At 42.3% G+C, this 11300-nt stretch overlaps 1 protein-coding gene across 5 annotated transcripts in view; it reads right to left on the bottom strand.

Moving 5' to 3' along the window:
* Window positions 1-665: 665 nt before the first annotated feature.
* LOC112994466 (SET-binding protein) overlaps window positions 666-11300 on the bottom strand; it is a 263221-nt gene continuing 252586 nt past the window's right edge. For all 5 annotated transcript variants that reach the window (XM_064500827.1, XM_064500828.1, XM_064500825.1 and 2 more), the window contains one exon: window positions 666-5761. In XM_064500827.1, the coding sequence (XP_064356897.1) occupies window positions 5205-5761 (557 nt within the window). In that variant the 3' untranslated portion in view covers window positions 666-5204. The remainder of the gene's footprint in view (window positions 5762-11300) is intronic.

Below are 11300 nucleotides of genomic sequence, written 5' to 3'. Positions count from 1 at the left end.
TTGCAACTGTTGTCAAACTCTGGGGCTATGCATAAGTTGGAAAAGAGAAGAGAAAGCAAAAGACCTCTGACTATGTGAGGGCAGCTGACCACTCTCAGTAGCTCCTTGTTCCTTGGAGAAGAAACTTTGTCAAAACTGTGCCATAAGCAACTCCCCATCCCAAAGACACAGCGGGAGGTTTCACAGACTGGAAAAAACTCCTCAGCCTCCGGTCCTTTATCTCTGATGCTCCATGAGGGTAGAGTTGGGTCCTGTCACCCGTAACTGGTCCATAACTTAGTCCCTGGGACCCCCTTCCCTGAAGGGATCTGGAAAGGACACCCCACCACTTCTGGAGCGGAGATCCCACCTGCACAGTGGTTACCACTGCTCGGGTGCCTAGGGATGTAACTTGGACCATAGATGTTTCTGCTTGTGTAGTAATACGCGAAGTGTGAAGCCCCCTTTTGCCTACGAGGCCCGTAACACAGTCCATTTTTAACTTTTAAGGATATTCTGGGAAAAAGAAAAGAAAAAAAAAGAAAAAAGAACAGAACCAAAGCATGTTTTTCTCCATTACCATAAAGAGGGCTTGTGAATGCATGGTATTAGTATCCCAAAAGCTATTAAACTCCTTAGTGATGGGAAACAGATGGAAAATAAGACAAAAGAATTCACAACTCATGTTAGACTGAATTGAATTCCTTTAATTTCACACAATGAATAACATATGAATAGGATTAACTTTTTTTTTTCTTTTTTTTTTTTAGTTAAGTGCTCTATACTGTGCTAACCTGATTTGGTAGCGAAAAGACTGAGCTTTGTTTTAGAAAAAAATGTTTAAAAACCAACATCTAAGATCATGAAGGAGCATGACATTAAAGCATGCCAGATGTATCTAAGCCTCAAAGAACATCAAGTCCATATCCATTTTTAAATGTACAAAAATGCTTCATGAATAAAAACTGTTACAAAAAGAACATTTCAAACAATGTACAAGTTTTTTTTCTTGCCTCTATATTCAATAAAATACAAATACATTTTTTTGCTCTAAAATATGTTTACATACAATCAAAGTAGAACATGCAAATTACACTTTAAAAAAGGCTTTTAAAAACCACTTATGAATACAAACTAAAAATTAGCCAGCACGACTTATAGAACAATCTTGTGCCCCATTCGTTTGATTTTTTTTAATTTTTTTTGAAATACAGTATATACATATTTAACACTTCATGTGCATTTATTATTTAAGAAATAGCTTAAAAAAATAAAGAAAAAGAAAAGTAAAACAAACCAACATGGGGTTGAACTGCTTCCCCATGTTGTCCAATTGGCAGCTCTTTTCATGTTTTTACATTTTTTTTTATTTTTCTTTTTTTTCTACGTAGTGTTTTATACAACCTAGGCAGGCATCTTAAGGAGATCTCAAATGTGTCCTCTGTTGAAATGTGCTTCTAATTGTCTCAGAACTGCTGCACCCCAGTTTTTGGATGATATGGAAGGAAGAGGCATTGCAAGGGCATGATGTTTTCTTAATCCAGAAAACCATCCTGTTTCTTTCTTTTTCCTGTTTTTTTTTTTTTTTTCCTTTTCCCAGGAGATACTACTTAAGTGTGCTTAAGTGCAGTCCTGAAGCAGGGCCTGTGAAAATAAGAGTTGGGGGGATCCTTGTGGATGGAGCGACAGTTACTGTCCACCGGTTGTTTTGCTGTAGCGCTTAGAAGCCCAGGGATGAACCAGCACCTCAGTGTACCAGACGCTAGCCAAAAAATGCGACAATACAAACAGAATATCCTACACGAATGGTCCAAAGCATTGCTGTAAAAACGGAGGGGCATGGGCCATGCTGTAGTAGCCAATTGCTATTATCCCTTGCATTTTTTTTTTTCTGACAGCTACCCAAAAACATGCAAGGTGCTTCACAGAAAATTTAATAATTACGGGCTCAAGAAACTGGCAGTAGGGAGCTATTGGAGACATAAGCATTTCTTTTTTCCCTCTCTCCCCACACACTTGTCCCTTTCCCTTGTTTTATGCCGGGTTGAAGAATACGGGACCCATGGAGAGGCTGCAAACCCATGGCTCAGAGCCACGTGATTTTGTTTTGCCTTTTTATTGAAGAATTCGAAGATGTGCATTAATCTGTGACGCGCCAGAGAGGTTTGAAAGGTCTTTTTGGTCTTAATAAGCAAAGAGGGCTTTCACCCTGGTTTTATACAGTTCTTGGAAATGTATGGAGCGAATTTAGAGAGTTCCTCAGTAAATCTTCCTACTAGTAGGGGAAAAAAAAAATCAAAAAAGCTCATTACTGGAATATTGTTGGGTAATAAACTGCAGGAGTGGGATTTTAGCCTTAAGCCCTAAAACTAAATCCTTTATGATCTGCATGTAGTACATCGCCTTATAATATTATTCTGTCAGCAACTTGCTTATCATATTTATAGACTAGGCAACATGCAGCACACAAATTCTGAGTGCCATCTAACAGTATTTTCAGCCTGCTTTCATACAAATTAGCAAGCTAATCTGCCTGTCAGCCAGCCGGGGCTGCGCCGTGCCGTCCCCTGGACGCACGGCCGAGCCTCAGCGCCCGCATCCAGCCCTTCCCAGCGCCTCGCAGGGTCCGTCACGTCTCAAAGCCCCGATGGGTGCCCGGAGAGAGGATTTGGTCCTTGCAGACCTCATCTCCTCTCGCTCCACACAGAAATTTCCATGCTCATAAGCAGATCGCTGACTACAAAACCAGGGATGGGTTGGCATCTGGCTTAATTCCCGTTTATAGACTACCTGGAATAATGCAGGCTTTCTTTTTTTCCTTGCAATTAAAGAGACACTGTCAACTCCCATCAGGCCCAAGGGAGAGATGGAAAAAACCCCAAGTTTCTGGATAAACTAAGTCTCAGTCGAATGCTTTTTCAGGGAGAAGGGAGGAGCTGGAGGAGGTGGGAGGGTGGTTTCCGCAGGTCCCCAGCTTCAGTCCATCACACCGCGCTAATTCGAGGGAACCGAAAGGCAAAATTGGTTGTAGCCAAAGGAGCAACTGACCAGTTTGTTTCCAAGCTGCATTAATTGGAAAACAAAAAGCGCAAATGAGTACGATGAACGATGCGAAACAAATATCGGAAATGAAATTCTGCGATCCCTCTTGGTTTAAGGAGTGGGGACCTCAAGATTTGTTTCAGCCTTAAAAAAAGCATCCCTTTGCCCCGATCCCCAACCCCAACCCCTAATGCATTCAGCTTCAATAAGCTAAGGTGCTATCACAGAAGAAAAATCAGCCTCTAAAAATAATGAGCTGTATGTTTACAGTGTCCCTTTAACACCATAGTCTTGATATGATTTTTTTTTGTAAATAAATAACAGAATAGAAATGCAATATTTTTTTGTGGGGACTTTTTTTGTTGTCTTTTTTTTTTTTTTTTTTTTTTTAGTGTCGTGCTATTTGAAGTTTCCTTGGCAGTAAGCCAGTTCAAAGATTTCTCCAAAAAGGGAATAACAGTTGGCTTGTGAATCATTAAATAACTCCACTCCCCGCTCCCTTGCTGGAATTTTCCCTCCCCCCCCTCCCATTTTAATATCCATCTTGCCATGCCAGGTGTTGAGAGTACTGAAGGTCTTGAAAAAGAAATAAAATCAAGTTGAAAGTACCTATTTCAAATTTCAACAACTGACTTTTTTAAAAGCATTGTTACTGCAATGGAACAGCTTCACGTTCAGTCTGTGTTTTAGTTAAACATTTTAATTGGGCTGTGGAAATGGAGCTTGGGTGTTTCACCCAAGTTAAATCAATGGCTAACGTACAACTCGAATGAGAAATGTACAGTTTGAACTGACCATTTAAAGAGACGATTTGTCACACACAGTTTGCATCCATGCAGACTGAGAGCTTTATAATTACATTATGTACAAAAAAAAAATTTTTTTTTAGTTTATTAAGGCAACCACAACTTGGAGAACATGTCCAAAGTGGCATTAATACAATTGCAGTGGTGATACCCTTTGAACATTTTTATTTTTATTTTTCAGATAAGAACACTTATTCCTTTTCTTTTTAAAGAAATAATTGCCAAGAAAGAAGCTATTTTCCATAGGGTTTTGTCATCTATTTTTTAAAACAATCTACTTTAGCTATTTTCTTTAAAAGAACATATCAAGGCATTGCTACCCAATGCAAATAATTCAGATCCTGGATTTCCCATCAATTTCATTGGGAATTGCAGGTGGTAAGAACTGCTAGGTTTGGGCCCTGTCTTTTTACTCTATTTTTTTCTGTCCTATTTTTTTCTTTTATCTTTTTTATTTTTTTTGGTGATTTTGTCCATCTTTGCTATAACTCTATTCCCCAGAAGTGCCTTGCTGTTCTCTACTCATATGTACCGAGCATCGAAACAACTTGGTTGACGGATGACCCCTTTTTCACATGCCATTGAAAATGCCAAGTTGTTTCACAGAAACATGCTATCATAATTGAATATCCATGTACACCTTATTTTAAATGCTATGATATTCCATTGATCCTTGGGATAGCACTCGGAATGAGTGTGTGCGCATGTAAGGCTCTACTTTTCTATTGCCTATATTGCAGCTAGTTGTAACTAGGCAAGTAAATGAGAAAAAAAAATATATAGTTCTAGCAGGAGTCAGGCGTTTTGGGTTATGCTGCCCCAAAGCCTGGTAGGTATATAAAACTGAAAAAAAAAAATCAAACAGATTATAACCAAGATCACAGTTGAGAAAATTACATTTTTTGTTGGTTTTTTTTTCCTTTTTTTACAGTGATTTCTACTATGGTATGGTTACTCTTAGTTTCACCTGGCCCACCAAACAGAATCAGTCGAGCATGCAGCTCTAACGACAATGTTCAGCTCACTGCGCGGACGACCTCCCGCTTCAGGGTACGGTATGAGAACAGCAATGCTGAGATGCGGATTAGTTTTTGGAAATTCGGCAAAGTAGACGGTCTTGCTAACTTTGACATCCTCCCCTCCCTCCCTGTCCCCACCCATCCAACCCCCACCCTCACCCCGTCCCCCCTTTTCCTTGGGGCTGGTGCCAAAGCTGATGAAGAGGAAGATGCGAATCGCTGCTGGCCAGCTCTCCGTCAAGGGTTTTCGGCTGCCGTGCTACTGGAGAGACGAGTGAGTCCGATGCTGCTGCGGGTGCCGAGCGAACCTCGCGCCTTCAGTCCTGGAGCGCCCCACACTCAATGGGGTGCCTCAGCGTTAGGGAAGGCCTTCGCTCTCACTCCCTCTGCCTTTCCGATGCCGTTTCACCTTCACGTCCTCCTCCTCCTCCTGCGGGGACTTGCTTTTCCTCTTCCCGACTCGCGGCGTCCGAGGCGGAGGTAGAGGAGGAGGAGGAGGGGGAGGCGGGAGAGGAGGTGGCGGAGGCGGCGTCTCTCGAGCCATGTGTATGACAGCCTCGATGGTGGCCATGATTGTATCTTGGGTGGCTGCTTGTTCCAATAGTAAAGGATTCAGTGTAGGTCTCTGACCTCTTTTGCTGGGAAGGTCAATGCATTTTTCCAGAACGGGCATTTGGTCTCTGGAGTCTTCGTCAAATGAGAGAGGTTGCTTCCGGGGACGCCCTCTCCTTTTCTTGACGAAGTTATTGCCTGTCTTTGATTGTCTCTGCAGCCGCTTGGCTTTCAGGATTTTGTTTACATGATCCAGGTTCTTCTTCGTGGACAGGATCTTGGTGTAGTTGCACATCTTGCGCACCTCACACTGGATTGCTTCGATTTCACGGCGCTTGAACCTTTTTTTCAGCGGTGGGCTGGCTGTTGGGAGACAAGGGCAGAAACAGGAATGGGTAAGACAAAAGTGAATAGAAACCATCCTTCTCCCACTTTTAGCACCACCAAGACCAGATGCTTTTAAGTCTAGTAGGCTGAATATGACTATTAAGACTGAAGAAGCAATGGCTGTGAGACAGGACTCCACATAGAAAAGCAATTAAAACAATGAAAAGATTATTTACTACAATGACAGCCCCAGAAGAATTGCTGTTACCTCCTTTTTTACTAGCCTAGATGAAAACACTTACAACTTTGACTATTAAACAGTCCTCAGAGATCTCTCTGCAGCTCTCTCCTCTTCTAAAGCAACAGAATTTTTCTGCGGCAACGTTTTATTATGGGTTTCCTTCAACCTCACTGCCTCATTTCTAAACCTCTAGTGGGAGGGAAGAAAGGGCTGCTTAATATAGGTGTCATATTGGCTTACCAGAACAGCTATTAAACTTTGTATACCCCAAATATAGACTCTGGACATCCTGCCCTTGCTCTTTAATGCTCAACATGGACGTTGGTTAGTATAAAAAGGTTTTGTTACTGAAACGAGTGGACACAGACAGGCTCCGTGGCTCTCCTCACCTCTGGCAAATTCATTGCCCCTGCTTGGGTTTCTTTAATATCATCTATGCAGATACTAGCTGAAACTACCCAGTCATGTAATTGACTTTAATGGCCTCCAAAGTAAGCTGACTCCTGATTCAGATCACTGTAGTTGAGATCTGAATGAAGTCCAAGGCAGCCAAGTCTTCTGCCAAGGTCATGTTGTGAGTCATTGTTAGAGCTGGAAAGAGAACCCAGCATTTCTTGGCTCCTGGTGCTTTGCTTAGGACACGAGACCTTGCTTGTTTTTCTTAAATTGTTTAATTGTTCTTCACTGAACGTGGCATCTGTTCAGAGTTCGGAATCTGAACACGGATTAGAAGTAACTACCCCTTTGTGAGAGAAACAGACTGTATTAATTCTGCTATTGCAATAACTGGTGCTCCCTTTCACTGCTAACATATCCGTTCTGCACTGCTGGAAAAGAAATGATGGAATTCAGAATTTCTTTTCAGTAAAGAATAAAACATCCCACTAAATTAACCTCAGCCCACATCTACTTGCAAACTTAATTTACACCTGACTGTCAAGCAGTCATTTGGGTCTGAAATCCTTGAAGTTTCCAGAGCAGCCAAGATTTCGAGAAAGGTTCATTTGGGGGTTATCACTCCCTTCATGGCTAACAGCCCAATCTTCTAGCAGTAGTTTAAAATAAAGTTGCTATTGTAGCATTTTCTGTAGATAACCAGGAGCTGTCAAGTGGCAGAATCTCTCCTTGCTCACTATGGGATATGACAGTTTCAGCATACAAACCTCATTCACTGTCCTCCCCTTTTGGAGAACGTAAATTATTGGCTCTTATACCACCATGTTGCTTGGATTCAGCAAAGAGCTTGCATAAACAAACCCAAGTTACAATGCAAGAAGTAGGAGTGAGTCATAAACAAAACACAGACATATGCTCTCTTATAAATAAAGACCTGGATGGCCAACTTCCCAAAGTCTGGTTTTCATTAATTACAAAACAAAATACATTTTCCATATGTAACCCACTCCCCACACCAAAAAGAAAAACAAAATCCATTTACAGTTTGTGATTCACAGAGGACAAAAGAAAAGAGGAATGCAGTCATTTTGGTACCAAAGAAAAAGAGAAAGGAAATGAAATATCGAAATTGCTAGGGAGAATCTAATTAGTTGCACAAAACTCCTCTCAAGTAGGTCACCCCTAAAAAGTGTGGATTTAAGAGCCCTAAGGGCAAGTGGCAGTGAGGGAGTTATTTCTCAGTCATCTGATCAAAAAGGTTAGATCCCTGTCACACAAAACAATTACTCTCATCCGGCCTCACTGGTGATTGACATATATTTTCCCAATATTTCCAGCTCTAAGCATTAAACTCCTTTGAGTCACGCCTCCCCCCACCCTTCCCCAGTCCTAAGAGTGGCTTCATGTCATGGGATTTTAAGAAATCAAATATTTTGCACACCGTTCATATTTGCTGTCTACATTTTGTATATCATGGCTACATTCAGGGCACATTTTCAAGATTTTCTTTCCAAAGCCCACATGTTCAAGATGCAATTTTTTTGCAGAAACCAAAGTTGAAATTTTTCGGCTCATGCTGGAAATCTGGCATGTGAGAATTTTAGCAAAAATACAACACAAACTGCAAGGTCCCTGGTGAAATCAGGAGATTTGGCATTAATCTTGTCTTTCAATAAAAAGAAAGTAAGCCAAAGGACAGGAAATGAATCTGAAAAGAAACATTAGCCAAGTATCTGCAAAGATTTTATGTCTTTACTGAGATCTATCGGTATCTGCTATTTCTGCAGCTCAGCATTAACACTCCATTGCAGTCAATAGAGATCTAGTCAGTATGGGCAGTAGAGGATGATTTGTTCTTCTAAAGTAGGAGCTTAATGCCTTTTGAGATGACCATGGGAACCCTTCTGAGAGCCAGAGACTGGACAAGGAGGGTGCAAGTCTCCTGTAAGTCCTGTGTCCTATCTGCCAGCCCTGATGGGTGTCTTAGACACCCAAATGGTCCAGGACACCCAGGCTTAGAAAACTGAATGGAGCCCAACGGCAGGTAGACAGTGACTGTGCTGAGCCGATGTAGGTGTCTGCTTTCTGCTGAACAACCCAGTTCTCCAAGATTAACCGATATGAAGACAGTTATGAGTAGGTGTCTAAAATAGATGTAAATCAATGAGCTCAATACCACTACCAGTGTTTTCTGTCATGATGTTTAGATACTGTGCCCTCTTATAACTTAGCAAGCACACATCCCCTTCTCCTTTGGACTGAAACTTATTTTCTCATTTACCAAGAAGTTGTTCTGTGCTGGCTTACTGCACTAATTTTTCTTCTGTAAATGCTTTGGGATGTTTATTACTTTCTCAGGAAGCTTTTTAGAAGCTACTAATAATGTTTTTGCCTTCTTCCCTAAGAAGCCTCTGAACTCCCAAGCTTTAGAAAGTTTTTGAGCTGTGTTAAATATGCTGTCAACGGTCAGAATATATGTCTTGAATAATTAATATCCTTTTATATCAAGCTTTTTTAAAGGACATATTTGGAAAGCCAGTATTATTTTGCATTATAGTCAGGGACATCTGATTCTACATTTGGAGTGGAGAGACTGTGTGGAAAGGACTCTGATGTGTCTGCAGGGGAAGATTTGATGAGGTGTGCATATGACAAAATATCAGGGAGATCTGCCAAAATAAACCACTATTGAAGTGAGAGCCATTAGGTGTTATCAACTCATCTGGAAGCTCTTGCTGAGCAATCTTTGATATAAAATATTTTGCTACATTGCCATGTGATATACTGCTCAGCTTAAAACCAAACCTAAGTAGTAATCTCTTCCATTTTATCCAGGCAGATCCTGCCCAGCCCTGGGCCCTAGTTTGTCTTCATTGCTTTTAGGCTTTGTTGTTCTCTTCCTGCACCTAGTTTAATTTTTGCAGGTGGGAGCCTTGACTTGGAAGGAAGACTTTCGTTTTGCTCTATCTGGTGGAAGTCATCTAAAAAGGGCTGAAGAGGAAGCGGGGAACAGTAATGCCACCTCTGTGCACAGGCAGATGAAGAGGAGATATGCTCCTGAAGGGATGATAGAACAAGAGGGCAGCCTCCGTATACTGCGGAGTGCAGGGGAGGACCATGCTGCCTGGGCACAGTTATCTCCTTACGCTTCCCCAGGCTGCAGGGCCATACACTGCCTCCACGAAGGCCTGACGCTATTTGGCACCATCCAGCCCAAAGTGAACGGAGATTGCAACTACTTGAAGCAGCACAGGCTCAATAAGAGCTCGTCTGAACCTTCGCTTGCTCTGTGACCGTTCCCAAGTGTGGGTGTCTAACTACTTGCAGCAATTAGGCCATTTCCTCTCAGTGCAGCTGCATATAGAGACAGCTTGAATTTGACCATGCGGTGAGGTGTGAGAAGAGACACCTTCTTGTCTTCCCACCACAGGACCTGCCTGGAGACTTGGAAGTACAGAGAGAAGCAAGCTATAACCTGAAAATTCAAGAATGTGGAAAAAAGCAGTCAGAGCTCAACAAAAGGAGGAACTCAACTGTCATCAAAAGGCTGTCAGGAGAAAAATGCCTCTGGATTTTCCTCTTCCTCCACACAGAGGACCCTTTTTGAAGGAGATCATTCTCTGAGCTCACTAGAGAGCACTGGAAGAGGGAAGAAGTCTGGCCTCCCAAGACACCGGTAATTCAGATAAGCCTCTGCAGTTTTGTCCTGCTATCTGCAAACAGCTGTGTGAGGCTTGCCCTGTGCTATTAGAGACGCGCACACTGCGGTACCGTCTGCAAATGCTGCAACTCGAAAGCAGGCTGTGAAAACAAACCACAGAAGTACACACCGGTGCTGCACTCTGCTGCTGCTGCTTTCTCTCCAGCCAAGCCTCGGCGCCTTCCCTCCATCCTTTCCTAACTCTCCATGCACAACCTCACCTCGCCACCTTGAGTTGCAAGTATTGCAAATAAACCAGCAAGAACCACCTTAAAGACCAGCTTTACACTTCTAAAATAAAGTATGAGAAGGACTGGAGTTTCTCCCCTCCCCGAGGCACACATGCAGTGTTGCTCCGTCTCACAGCCTGAGACAAATGGAAACGACCGCGGGCCATGCCGGGAAGTCCCGGAGGATTAATATGACGCAGGAAATAGCTTCTGAGGCAAAGAGAGAAAGCTCGATTGAAACTATACATTTGCAACGGCAGTTTAAAGCAGGCCGAATGACGGACTGCAGCACAGTCGTGTTAAAGAAGGAGGCAAGCCCAGGTAGATCAGACTGCTTGGAGGTTCTCCATTCATCTGCTAGCTTCATTCGGGGCAGCTTTGGTATGTCCGTGGCAGCAGAAATCAATCTTCCTGCCTGTCATTCTAGATCCCTTTGGAGGTGCCTGAGGCCACTCGCCAGAGCACTGCACAGAGAAGAGCGTTTGCTCAACAGCTGGGCTCGGTTTGTCGACTTGGTTCGAACGGAGACATTTTCAAAGAGCTCCCCATTAATTACAGGAAACCCGTAGCACTGTCCTGTTTTCCCATTAACACAGTTTTCTCTCAGTTTTCACTAAATTATTTCCACATCTGGGCTACAGATAAAGCAACAATTTAATTAGACTTCTGAAAATGGAAAGAATGAACTATGCAGTCAGGCATACACTTTCATCTTGAAACCGATCATAAAAAAAATTGTGTGCTTTCATTCTTCGCCGCATTAAAAATCTGTCCTTAGTTTATATATAGGAAGGTATTAAGGGCTAAACGGGGACTCCTGATTTTTTTTATATAAAAATTCATCTTTATAGAAGTCACTTTACAGCATGGATCCTTGTCTGCACTACTTATTCAGGAGACTAGAGGAAACTCAAAGGGAGTACACGGCGAGCACACTTCCAGTGGCATAATTAAATATGTAATCATATAACTCAGTGATACAAGTAAATTTTTGGTGAATGGGGAATC

The sequence above is a fragment of the Dromaius novaehollandiae genome, chromosome W (assembly GCF_036370855.1).
Source record: "Dromaius novaehollandiae isolate bDroNov1 chromosome W, bDroNov1.hap1, whole genome shotgun sequence".
Classification (NCBI taxonomy): domain Eukaryota; kingdom Metazoa; phylum Chordata; class Aves; order Casuariiformes; family Dromaiidae; genus Dromaius; species Dromaius novaehollandiae.
This window is presented reverse-complemented; position numbering and strand designations above follow the sequence as displayed.